Consider the following 13,474-nt stretch of genomic DNA (forward strand, 5'->3'; position numbering starts at 1 on the left):
GGCGTGTTGTTTTCAGACATGGCTGACTGCTCCATCGCTCTGCTGATTGATTAGCACGCCGGCCTGACAGCAGGGTATCGCTAAACAAGCTTCCTGCTCAGCCGGAGTCCCGCCCTGAGTTACTGATGACTGATAAACACACGGGATTCGGCCAACGCATTTGTTTGTGACCATTGTAACACAAAAGGTTGAACAATGACAGCTGTTCTTAGAAAAATGATAACACTGTTCACTGGATGCAAACTTATCTTTAAGTTTTGACAGGTTTTGATAAGTTCTATCAGTCGATGATCAGTGTGTTCTGCTTGCGTGCAGGTGGAGGTGGACAGGCAGAAGTTTCGTGGGGCGGGCCCCAACAAAAAAGTAGCAAAGGCCAGTGCCGCTTTGGCAGCTCTAGAGAAACTCTTCTCTGGTCCCAATGCTGCCGCGAACAAGAAGAAAAAGATACTTCCTCAGGTGACCACACACACTTTAAATAAAGGGTGCACTTGACGAAGGGAGTGTGCACCACGTGCATGGTTGATTACAAAAAAAGAAACAGCTAAAGTAAATGTGAGCTTTGCCAAGCTCTAATGCGATTCCGTCAAAATCCCTCCATTATCAGTGTTGTCGCTGTCAAGGAGCAATTTGTCCTCTTTGTTGACCACCACAGTCCTCAGTAATCAATGACAATGTGTTTAACAGATGTCTTGCACAATCAGTTCGCAACTGTTATCAGATCAAATCACAACTCTCCCACTTATTTGCTCTGTAAGCCTGATGTATATAAAACATGTCCCACAACAGGGGGACAATGAAAAATGACCCATGTCTTATTGTGCGATCATAGCCACCCTCCATATTTTAGCACACAATAGCAGTAGTAATGCATCTGAATACTAAATATTTTTTTCGACAAGAATATGTCAGACAGTGTCCTGTAAAGTGTGTATGTGTGTGTGTGTGTGTGTGTGTGTGTGTTCGTGTGTTCGTGTTCTCAGACTAAAGGAGCTTTGGCTGCAGCAGCAGCAGCCTCAGCAGTAGCAGCCCAGGTAGCCAGAGGAAGAGGAAGAGCAACGCTTGCCAGAGGAGCCTTTGTCAGTGCAGCTGCACCGGGATACGTAACGCCAGGTACTTTTTAAATTTTTTAGCTGCTAGACCCCGATCAATCAAATAAGGGTGATTGATATCACTCTATTATTTCATAGAGATTCAGTTGAACTTTAAACAGAAAACAAAACTGTATTTGCTTAGTTTGTTTGCTAGCCACTTCCTGTTTATGTGTCTCCATGCCACCATCTTCAAATCAGATATCCGCAGCACCTGAGCAAATACTAGACAGCAATGTGTGTCTACTGTATGGCCAGGTTTATCACATTCTGAGAGTTGTAGCATCTGCTGAGGTCGTGCTTCTCATAGAACAGCCTCCCCCATCCCCCCGCTGTCCGCTACAATACTGGTGGACCACACACTCTAGCCCTCACTAAAGATGCTGCAGACTTTGGAATTAAAGGATGCTGCAGCTGAATATGACTCTGTAACCCCCTTCTCAGCAGGCTTCGGGACGCCGTATGGCTACAGCCCTGCTGCAGCAGCTGCTCCCGCGTACGGTACGTGCTTCCTCACCACTCTTCTTTATCTAGTCTGCATCCTTTCCTCCCTCCTCAGACCTCCTCCCTCTGAGCCATTTAGCAGATCGAAACCGCAGACCTTTTTCTTTTTTGATGGCGACGTTTTAAAACTGTCGCGTGTCCTATTTAATCATCCGAGGTTTATGTTGCATTAACCAGCCCTCCCCCTTTGCTGTTTTTAAATATAACATCATTCTCCATGTTTAGTTTGTCGCTATTGGTCCTCTGCAACCCTGCTTCAAGCGTATTTTGTGCTCTTGGCTAAGTGTCTGCTCACTGCCCGCTTCAGACGAGTAGTCAGTAAATGCTGTCTGCTACCCCTGATCTCAACACTGTCAGACATGGATCACGATAACAACACGCCTGTGCACGCAGTTATTCGCCCCCATAAGCTTTTCCGCCGAGCAGCCGCCTATCTGCTTTCCTCGGCTGGATAGAGACCGACATGTAGTCTGTACACTGCATTTCCGTTATTCCGCTGATATTTAAGGCAGCGTGGCAGAGCTGCTCCTGTCATGTTACTGCTGCTAAGGAGTTTCCATGCCCTCACTGGACGACTCACTCTCACACACAAACACAGACACCCCCACGCACTGGAATTAAAGGCTAAAATCTATACTGGTCCTTGACCTTTTAACAGTGTAGCTGTTGGTCCCGAATCCACTGCATACACATTCCCCTGTCATACAAAGTCACATTTACCCCAACAGACTAAGCCTTGTGTCGCGTAATGTGTGTGTGATTGCGCGCATGTGTGGGTGTGTGTACACTATCACTGGGAGGCCTCTCTGTCCATCCTGCAGCTGGAGTTTTCAATCGGTCTTATGTGCTTCAGTAAGCCAGTATAGAGAACTCAACACCTCAAACATGAAGCGCGCCTCAGTCTTTCTGTTTATGGTGAAGCTGGGAGTCCGCGATGGTCAGGCGAGTTTCGTTTCAGCCTGCGGTCGGCACTCCTTTTTGACATACTGGGGTTTGTCATGGCCAAGCCCTGAAATCGTCCAGTTAGAGTAAGGCTGTGCGATAAATTGATACACAATAGAAGAGCCCTGACATTTGAGTGAAAGAGAAGCTGCCAGCCAGGCTCCTCGTCAAACATCAGCGCTCCACTTGAAATATGGACAAAAAACAAAAATCCTTCAAACGAAAGCCCGGTTCGTTATCGGTGCCTTTGGATTTAGAAATTATGTTGCAGAAGCTTGTTTTGGAGTGATGTTCAGTTGTTCCACTACTTTTGCCCTCATAGTACGTGTCCGATACTGTTTATTCTCTTTTCTCTATAATATGGAAATTTCAATGGTTTTGTTGCAGTAATTGTACTCTAAGGTAATTAGAGGGAGAGCCCAGGAAGCAGGAGCGCACTAAAACTTTAGGAACCCACTCTGACTTTTCCCATGATGCAGTGTTTTAATCCTGTTTCCGCTTTGCTCCGTGTGCTTTATTTCACTCTCACTGCTGCTTTGGGGGGAAATTTGTCCGTAAAATACTAACAGCTCTTTCTCGCTGAAAGTTTAACCACAGACAGAGGGTGATTCAGGTTTATTACAAGCTCGGGTCTCCATGTTTGTAGTCCCGGCCTCCTCACCTGACAGTAGTAATAACACTTTCCGAATGTTGCTGCCTCAGATCTGACTTCAATCAGGTGGTTGTTTCGTATCTGTCGGGGGGAAAAAAGAAGACATTGGATCTGTGATATAGTGAAATCAATCATTTACGGTGTTATTACAAAGAATCTCTGTGAGACAGCAGAGATCCAGGCTGTGACTCGTCCTCAGGAGGCCTGTTGGTTAAGGGGCAGGATTGTGGGTGGGGTTGCTTGCCTGACCTGTAGCTGTAGCACCGTCCGTAGCCTAGCTAGCATAGACGCCCTTCTGCTGCACTGGACTCACGCAGAGCTGTGCTCTTCTCATGTCTCCCCTCTAGGTTTGCCCAAGAGAATGCTTCTGTTGCCTGTCATGAAAGTGCCCGCCTACCCCGTCCCCCACTACCACTTCTTTTAGCTCAGGAGAGACACAAATCAAACTCACCCTAGCCATTTTCTAGAAGGGAAGCAGTTTTGTCTTGTTATCAACGCATCAGGAATGGGGGACTTGAGCTTAAGTTTTGTGCTTTTTTTTTTTCATTGCTTGTTTGTTTTCTCTTTTATTTTCAAAAGCTCTTGTATGAAAACAAAACTTATACTGTAGTTTTAGATTCTTAAGGAAAACTTGAAAGATTTGTACTGTGAATTTTTACCTCATTCTTTGATTCTTAATATATATATCATTGTTGTGTTTATTTTTTTGGGAGAAATATAGCTTTTGCATAATGACATACAGAACACAGCACACACTCTTTGTAAAAGTAATGATAATGAAGCTGCGTGAAGGATGTATAGAAATAAATACCATGAATTTGAATAAAGTTTATTTGCTACAAAAGCTGAATGCTGGTTGTGTATATTTGATTTTAAGGCTTTCAGCTGCCATAGGTTCTCAGTAGCACCTTTTTTTGGTTTGGCTCCCGTAGCCGCCTTTAGGATCTCATCCTCCTTTTCAATTATTGATCTTGATTTCCCACCTTTATGTATAAAATAATACATATTTCCTTTCCTTTCGCCACCTTTCCACTCCACATGTCCTGTTCCACTGGGCTCCTGGTCACATCCCGCAGAGCCCGAGCTAAGATAATCCCCAGACAAATTACACATTTAAAAAGCCTTTGTCCGATCCTGCATCTTGCATTCAGTCGCATGATCTCATTACCGCACGTGGGTTCGTATTGGGCAGGTTTCCCACAGCTGTCACCTTCAGTGTGCACGGAGACTCTGTGTTTGTGTGAGATGGAGAGTGTGTGAGTGATTTTTGGAGCCAACTTACGGTTTTAATATCTAGATTCATTCATTCTTTCATTATCTGTACAGCGTATCCTGCAGTCAGGATTAAGGGGGTTGCTGGAGCCTATGCAAGCTGTCATTGGGGCAAAAGCCGGGGTTTAACCCTGGACTGGTGCCCAGTCCATCATAGGATCACGCATAGGGACATACAACCATTTACTTGTCAGGGTGATTTTCTGATCTCCATTGAACCCACAAGAAAAGCTCCCTGTCGAAATTGAACCAGGGACCTTCTTGCTGTGAGGCAATAGCGCTAACCACTGCAACACCTAGTATCTAGATTGAGACCCCAAATTAAAAAGAGCTCAGCTGGATATATGAATAAAAAATAAAAGTATATCAATAATAATTATTTTACATTTTATTTATCTATTTTACCATATTTTTCTCATTCATAGATGCTGATGTCACTGACGTCACGTGTCAATAAAAAGTGTTTCCTTCATTAAAACCCTTATGAATCCTGGCCTGTTGTCGCAATGGTTTTTACTAATCCCATTGAATAAATTGAGCCGGATAGGCAAAAAAAGTTTGTCCCGTCAGAGTAACGGTTAACCTCGTCTGGAAGACATCTCCATAGTTACAGCTTTGACGCACAGCCGTTGGATAAGAGGACCTGGTACCTCATCCAATGGTTGGTTGAGCTCCTTCGAGTTGTTACGAAGCCTTGAAACAGCTAAATCAACAACCTTTTCTATCCATCTCCTCCATTACAAACAGAATTGACGCGCTAAAGTTTTTCCTTATCTAGTTTTCAGATTTTCTCATATGTTGCCTGGAAACTTCAGATATACTTGCTGGGTCTTCCTCCGATCCGTCTGCTGAGGGCTCTGCAGGATAAACTCGAGGCAGACTTTGGTATTTTGGAAATAAATAAAATCACGCGGTTCGTTTCTGCAGATTAACCTTGCCACGCCTCCATTCCCACATCTTTTAATCCAAAATTAATAGATACGAAGTCCAATGTGTTATAATGTCATGTCGTTTGCTTCGATTCAGGAGGCTCACCTGAGTGGCTGTAACCAGAACTACACCAAGGAATTGGTAGTTTTTGCTCGCGTATGTAGTAGAAGAATATGTATGGAAGTATTAGCTGCTGTCAAGTGTAATTAAACCCTCCTGAAATTCAGTAAATCTGTATTAATCTGTACTGTTAAAAACTATATAAACACCCTGCGATGCATGTTGGTTGGGTGGCGTACTGAGACGAAAATTAGAATTGCGTTTAAAAAGGTCACAATCCCGATAACAAGGTTTACATAAAAAGCAGAGAACTATGTAAAAGTTCGGGAACAAGTTTCTATCTCGACATTGCACTGTTTGCCGTTACAAGGAGGGCAACGCCATTTTTCAAAGAGCCTGTGTTTTTCATGATCTGTTCGTAAAGTTAAGAACGACGCTTTTCCGGAACACGACTGGAAAAAAAACACGGCTTTTGTTTTTTATGGCGAAATAGTCTCCAGCTGGTAATTCACCGTGGGCAGCAGGTCCCTCTACGGCAAAAAGAAGACTGAACTCCACGTTCCCTGTTCTGAACCGGCGGGCCGTTTAATTAGATGTTCCCTGGAAGGAGGTCAGAATTTCTGACCTTTACATTACAATCCAAGGCATCGTCCCATTTGTCCTTGGGTTCAATCCGAGTGCCATCCTCTCCTCCCCCTCCCCGAATTTGAAGTTTAATTCTGAGGTTATTAAATCCGCCGCTCCAATTAAAACATCCACTCAGACTCAGCGGATCGGACGTGGTCGTGAGACCCGGCGGCGAGTGAGTGATCTGCGTCTCAGATCATAAATGCAATAATTGCCTCTGCTGTTTTGTGTCTGTCCTCCACCTTGCTGCAGGAGGCCTCTTCATCGACAATCCCTTCTACCAGCCGCGGACCATCGCTCCCTTCATCATCCACCTGGGCCCCCAGGACCTCTTCTCTGACTTCTAGAGCCGGCGGGTCACCCGGGGCGGCCTCCCCTCCGCCCCCTCCCACTCCCCGTCTGTGTCTCTCTTTCTCTAGATTCCACCGGGCCGCCTTTTTCCATGTCGGCTGACGGACTACTCCGTCTGTCCTTTTTAATCAGCCGGCTTGGGATGGAGGGGAAGGGGGGTCTCTGCCAGGCAGCAAGGGAAAAAAAAACCCATCAAACTGGCAGAAGTTCTTCTCTCCCGGGCCTTTCGGACGATCCCGATCGGATGGGGAGTGACTCTTCACGAAAGCAATACTGGGATTTAACGCAAAAATGTCAGCTTGGCGCGGACGTGCTGGTCCTTTTCTTATAGCAATATACCCTGACTCCTCTCTCCAAGCTTATCTACTTGAGATGTGAATGTCTGACAGTTTGACCCGACACAGCATTGCAATAGCTCATTCTGATTGTATATTCCTCGTATGTGTGCGTGCGTGTTCGTGTGGCTATAACATGACTATATACACATCTATGTATGGTGTATGTTTCGATAATAACGTGTTGACAATAATATTCCTATATGATACTGTATTTATGTAAATACACTATAAAATATATCTTGTTGGTATAAATTATTTTAGAATTATAAAGTGAAATGTATCTGTAATATCACAGTATAGCTTTCTTCCAATTTTATATTCACTGAGCAATTGAATCTAGTCCTAGGAGATGCAATATAATCTTTGGTATTGATGCTATTAATCTGTGCTGTTGGACTAATGATGCTTCCTTCTTTCCTCTTTTCTTCTATCAGATGTCTTTCTGAGCCTTTCTGAGCACGCTCTCTGCCGTCCGGCTCCGGACAGAGACGCTCACACACACTCACACACACATACACACACACACCCACACACTCGTGACCTACACACACACACACACACACACACACACAAACACACTTACCTGTCAGAAAGCACATTTTCTATAGTCTCACTGCTGGCAGGGAATTCCGGTGTTACCAGTACTCGCCATGTGTAGTCCTGTGTGTGTGTGTGTGTGTGTGTGTGCGTGTGTGTGTGTGTGGGGGGGGCTGTATGCGCTCCGCCCTCTTGTATTTACCAGGCATCAGCGCAGCCAGCAGCTCTGAGGCGAGCTCATCTTAGAGGCCAAAAGCACAATCATACATCCCCTCTTCTTCTCACTCTCTCTCCACCCGTGCCGTCAGACATCCCGCTCAAATTTTGTTTGACGCTGTAACGTGCAGCTGCAAACCACCCAGGTTTTGTGTTTTGTTTGCTTGTTGGTGGCCTCGGTGAATGCGTGAAGCCTCGGTACAGGAGAGGATGCTCAGATAAACAGCCTTCCACGCTCCATCATTTAGATCTTTTAGGCCACTGGAAACATATACGCATGAAATTCCACTTCCACGCCTGTGCTGCAGATCCTCGTCGGCAGATATGGATTTATCCTTCGGAAATGTCGAGCCTCTGGCTGTTGGCCAAACAGCAGTGATATCAACAAACCCTTGAATTTCACTTCTAATGTGAAAATGTTACGCTTGGGCTACAGAGTGGCGCAGTGGTTACTGCTTCTGCCTCACAGCAAGAAGGTCCCTGGTTGGATTCCAACTTCCCGTGTGGAGTTTGCATGTTCTCCACGTGTCTGCTGGGTTGCCTCCAGAATCTCCGGTTTCCTCCCACAGTCCCAAAACATGCAGGGGTATCACTGGAGACCCTAAATTGCTCAGACATGTGAATAAGAGAGTGGAAAATGACTGTTTGTCTCTACAGTATATGATGTGCGAATGAGTGAGCGAGTGTTCGTCTTTGTATGTGACCCTGTGATTGACTGGCGACCGGTCCAGGGTTAAACCTGCCTCTCGCCCAATGACAGCTGGGATTGGCTCCAGCACCACCTGCAACCTGGAGTGCAGGATAAGCTGTATAGATAATGAACGAATGTTTCGCCAATGAGTTGTAGGGGTTCGGCTATGAATGTTAGCATGTGGTCACGAAATCTTTCTGTCTGTGGGACGTCGGATCACCCGTCGGCTCCCTGATGGATTTTCAATGGAATCAATACCGTTGATCTGGTGCAGCATCTCTCTTGTTGGTGTTTTCTGTTTAACCCTTCACTTGACACAAGTAGGCGCTCTACCTGTTTGGTCTCCTCCACCTTAGCTTTCCTTAGATGGAGGGATGCTCACAGAGTCAGTCGGTGCACGAGAGTCAGATCTCCGCAGAGCTGGAAATGAGGAGGCGGCCGATGCCGTGATGTGTGAGTGAGAGGCGGATCATCCAAGGGTTTCGTGCTCTGGGCTTCGGGAGAGTCATTAAAATTTGACCCGCTGATTCTCGGGCGGCTGCCCTCGGTCACGCATCTCGACAGCCACTCCACTGTCCTGGAAATGAGAGATTTTGTTTATCAGAGACGGCGCAAACGACACGTCACCGCATTCCCTCAGTCGTCTAACACTCCTGAGTGGAGGCTGACCTGTCACACTTAGGAATTTTTTCCTAATTTCCCCCTCCATCCTCACGCCCCCCACCTTACAGATGGCAGACAGTTACACCTCAGTGAGCAAACCTTTTCATCCAATTTCAAGATGAAGAAGATCCATTTTGCCATTGTTGCAAGTGATGAAGGCCAAAACACAGAGCACACTCAGAACAATATAGTTTTTCTGCCTATGGAATACACCCGTCCCAAAGCTGCATCTCTGTTTTAATAGGGTAGTAGCGCCTGGACGTCCACATCTGTTTGTAGTTTCCCCAGAATAACATCCAGCTGTTCCACATCCAAGCGGTGCTCTTTGTATTTTGGTGCCCAGAAACGCTACGACTGTTTGTCAGCAACGGTCGTCCTCCACCTCCGCCGCCGCCCCCAGACCGCTCCCACAGTTTTATGCTTTTGGGTTCGAAAACAAGGTCCCGGGCAAATACAAGAAGCACAACAGACCCACGAATCGTAACTCAGGGCTACCTGACACACACCTGTAATCTGAAATACACACACATAGGCACACACATGCACTCATCTATGTAAATACTTATTTTTTTTTGCATTTGCATTTGCATTTGCCAACAGCTGAGCACATGGACACAGCGTCATATTCTCTAGTCTGTTTGTGTCTGTGCGTGCGTGTGTGTGTGTGTGTGTGTGTGTGTGTGTGTATGTTACACATATGATTTTGCTAACATTAGGCCTTGTTTGTACTGAAGGACTGGAGCCATGTTGTTTTAATCCGGGCGCTGCAGGGCGGGCAGCCTGTAGCGCTTTACTGTATTAAAATCAGAATCAGAAAAAACTTTATTTGTCCCAGAGGGACAATTGTATTGTAGTTGTATATAACACATCCGACTGGGAGTTTGGAGACAAAGAATTAAAGGGGCGTAGGAGGGAAAGTGGCTTGGGTGGGGATGCTTGCAACCAAAATCCTTTTTGGCATCCAACGCAGACGAAGCTTCTAAACATGCAGCAATATGTCGGGTTGGTTTTAAGAGGTCCGACCGCTCCGTTTGCCGGGTAACGCGCTCTCGCGAGGTGTTTGAGGCCAGGAAAATAAACGGGGGTCGTGGTGCTTCGGGATAACGGGTTTCTCCCAAAGGACGGGTCCAAGAAAACTCCATGGGAGTTGACCGTCCATTACCGGAGCCGTCCAGACTGTTGGGGAATGTAATGACAGTATCGGTTTGCTGGTCCGTCCTCTTTTAAAGCTCATGCTAGAACAGGAAGTGAGGGTTTGAGTGGAGCTGAGTGTGTTGGGGGCTGGGTGGGGTAGTAGGCGGTGGAGGGGGCGGGGGTCCATCTGAGGTGACTATGAGTGGCGAGCAGCAGAAATAGACCCGGGATCACGTTTCGCCTGAAACAAAGTTAACCAGACCCACTGCTGGACAGATCATTTTCTGTGTGTGTGTGTGTGTGTGTGTGTATGCGTGTGGTGTGTGGTGTGTGTGTGGGCATGTGTGTGTGTTTGAGAGTATGGTGACATATTTCGCACCTGTATGCACATATCAGTCACACACACGCACTCACACACAAACACACACACACACACACACATACAGTCCCATTGAGCATGTTGCTGCTCTCATATCCTGATAGATGATTGAAGCCTTTTGGATGTACACTGTTGTCATGGTGATTGTAGAGTAGAATGTATTTACTCATAGGAAGAGTAAACTTACTTTTTGTAGAAAAACATATATTAACAGTATATATGATACATGCATATACATCTATATATCTTTTTGAACTACTTTGAGCTCATCCACTCTGGGGGATCAACCTTTTTTTTTTTCTTTTTTTTTAATTTATTTATATTTTTGACAAAAAGTTAGTGTCTTATGAGTGACAAGTATTTAGTGATCGATGGATTTTTTTTTTTTTTTTTTCCCAGTTTGGTTTCTGACGGCTCGGCGAGCTCAGCAGAAATGTTTTTCTGATGCTGCCTATAAAGTTCTATAAAGTGATATATGTATTTACACGGTCTTTTATCAAAGAGGTAGTTTTTGTGCGATGTGAGGGGGCGGGTTGGCGGGGGAAAAAAGGGGGGTCGAGATGCGCCCCTGAACTTTGCTGTGCTCGAGGTTCAGACCGGTAGCAACATGCACAGCAGGGTGATCTGCGCTCACCACTGCCCTTGACTTGACCTCTGCTCGTCCACATCCATCCAATAAAGCTGAGAAAGTGCTTAATCTTTACACGCGAGTTTGTCTTTACTGGCTGGACGGGAGGCGTCAGATCAGCGGCGTCGCCTGTGGAGACGCCGTCTCGTCCCGACACACCCGAAGCAAACGAACCCCTGTCTCCGCAGAGGACGAGGAGCCCACCTGTCAATCAAAGGGTTCCCCTAATTCACTGCTCATAATGAGCACACAATAGAATTAAGCATTCATTGAGTTTTTAAAGTTCTGCTCAGGGAACACGGTGCTTCAGCTTGGCTTTATTCATCACAACAACAACTCAATTATTATTAGATTTAATCTCTAAATGAAATATTACTCGATAATAACATGTCGGGACTTGATGAGTTGTGAGGAAGTTCGATGTCTGTTGCTTTGGTGACTTTGACAGGAAAAATAAAAGTGCAGTCATTTCGTAAGAAGTGATCGATATGAACACGATTCAAATCGATTCACTGCTTTTTTTTTTGGTATAATGATGATTTACGATGATAGGACGTGTGTTATGATCTATAAATCATCGTCATCGTGTAAGCAGGTCTGATACAGGAACATTTACAGAACCCAAAGGATGAACAAATTCGGGGCCCCGGGTTCGCAGTGGACAAACAGTGCCATGTATTGTAACCATGGCAACCAAGTTGAAATAGACCTCTCACTGACTCCAAAGCGATGATCCTGCTTTTGTTTTTCTTTGTTTATTTTCATTTGTGGCGAATGAGTTTCTCCACTTTAATAATATCAGAATAAAATCAGAACAATAATCTATATAATCTAAAAGATTGTAATTACTTTCAAAACCTGTATATGTACTATTGTAAAAAAAACACTGAACCTGTACCTGTACAAATCAGGAAAACTAATAAATCAACTATTATCCAGTCATATTTTTTTTTTGTAGTTTATTTATTTATATGTGTGTGGACTAAAGCTATTTGATGATAACTTATTTTTTATTTATAAAATATATCAGTAAACAAATAAATCAGATGAACAGAGCAGCGTCATTCCTAAAATAATTAGAAACATGATTCATTAAAAGTGTAATTATGTCATGAATAATGATGTTACATAACGGCTGAGGTGACGTCCTCCTCCTGCTCTCACGAGACCCGTTCACGTTGGCACGACGCCGGCGAAACCCTGCAAATGGAACAGTCCTTACACTCCAACCGTGTCTGGGTCGCTCAGGCGGACCCAATCACCTCATGGCGAGCGTGTCGCTGGACCTCCTGTCCTTTGTTATTAGAGGGAAGTAATTACAACATCCCACAACACAACATCCTGTCAATGCAAAACAATAGCCATGTTTTTTTTAATTTACATACACCCACACACACACGTACACATATCAGTGTCACTATCACTCATGTCACTTTTCAATGCGCTGTTTGTAATTTTCAGCTACCTCATTTAGATTGCCCCCCCACCACGAACACACACACACACGCACACACACATCAACATCAACAGAATCCACTAAATGTTGGCAGAAGGTTATTGGCTGCCCATTGATCCATGAGGATTTATCAGTAGATGAAAGGGTTACCGAGCAGCCAATAGAAATGCGGTGGAAGACACATTCTAATTATAGATTTGGGATATTTTCAAAAGCAAGAATAATGATGAAATTCAAGCTGGGCTCTGGCACAAGAAAGCCTATTCTGTACACAAAAAACAAATAATCTTAATTAAAAAAAATAGCTCACTGATCCATTTCACATATCATTGCAAAAATTGCATATTTTAAAAGTGTTGTTCATGATTTCTATATATCATTTTAACTTCTACAATGAGATAGATAGATAGATAGATAGATAGATAGATAGATAGATAGATAGATAGATAGATAGATAGATAGATAGATAGATAGATAGATAGATAGATAGATAGATAGATAGATAGATAGATAGATAGATAGATAGATAGATAGATTACAAATTCATGCTACCAAAGTACAAAGGATTCACTTCTCTAAATATGTGATGTGTATTATTGTATAGGCCCCTTGGGAACAGTTGCAATATGCAAAAATTGCACACAAGCGTGTGCTCGGTTTCCGTGGATACGCCCGCCGGCCCGACCCTCGGCCAGCAGCGTCAATCCAACGCGACCAGGGGTCGGCGGCATCGAGGCGAGCCGTCTGGAAACCGAAAATGATTTGATCGCACTGATTTATGAGCCGATGATTCCGCTGAGGGTCTGTGTTTTGAAAGGCGGGTGCCGGCCGGGGGTAAATCAGGGACCCTCGCCTCACAAATGCTGTCATTACACACGCACGCTTCGGTTTCGTGTGACCAATCCAGGGACGTTTATTCACGGGCTACTTGACAGGCGGGAGGGAGTTCACCGGAGTTCAGTCTTTCGACGTCGTGGGGGCATTCTGACGCCGAATAGTGACGACG

The 13,474-nt window shown here is 44.9% G+C and overlaps 1 protein-coding gene across 8 annotated transcripts in view; it reads left to right on the forward strand.

Moving 5' to 3' along the window:
• Window positions 1–11,087, forward strand: part of strbp (spermatid perinuclear RNA binding protein) — a 79,291-nt gene extending 68,204 nt beyond the window's left edge. For 4 of the 8 annotated variants that reach the window (XM_086152431.1, XM_086152432.1, XM_086152430.1 and 1 more), the window contains exons 16-19: window positions 316–456; window positions 981–1,110; window positions 1,533–1,589; window positions 6,328–11,087. In XM_086152431.1, coding sequence (XP_086008557.1) covers window positions 316–456; window positions 981–1,110; window positions 1,533–1,589; window positions 6,328–6,422 — 423 coding nt within the window. In that variant the 3' untranslated portion in view covers window positions 6,423–11,087. Of the gene's footprint in view, window positions 1–315; window positions 457–980; window positions 1,111–1,532; window positions 1,590–3,533; window positions 4,037–6,327 lie in introns of those variants that run through there. The other 4 variants (XM_086152433.1, XM_086152435.1, XM_086152436.1 and 1 more) reach the window with 3 other exon arrangements.
• Window positions 11,088–13,474: the final 2,387 nt, after the last annotated feature.

This window comes from Fistularia commersonii, chromosome 9 (genome assembly GCF_037954325.1).
Source record: "Fistularia commersonii isolate RoL2024-O1a breed Wild chromosome 9, RoL_Fcom_v1.0, whole genome shotgun sequence".
Lineage (NCBI taxonomy): Eukaryota > Metazoa > Chordata > Actinopteri > Syngnathiformes > Fistulariidae > Fistularia > Fistularia commersonii.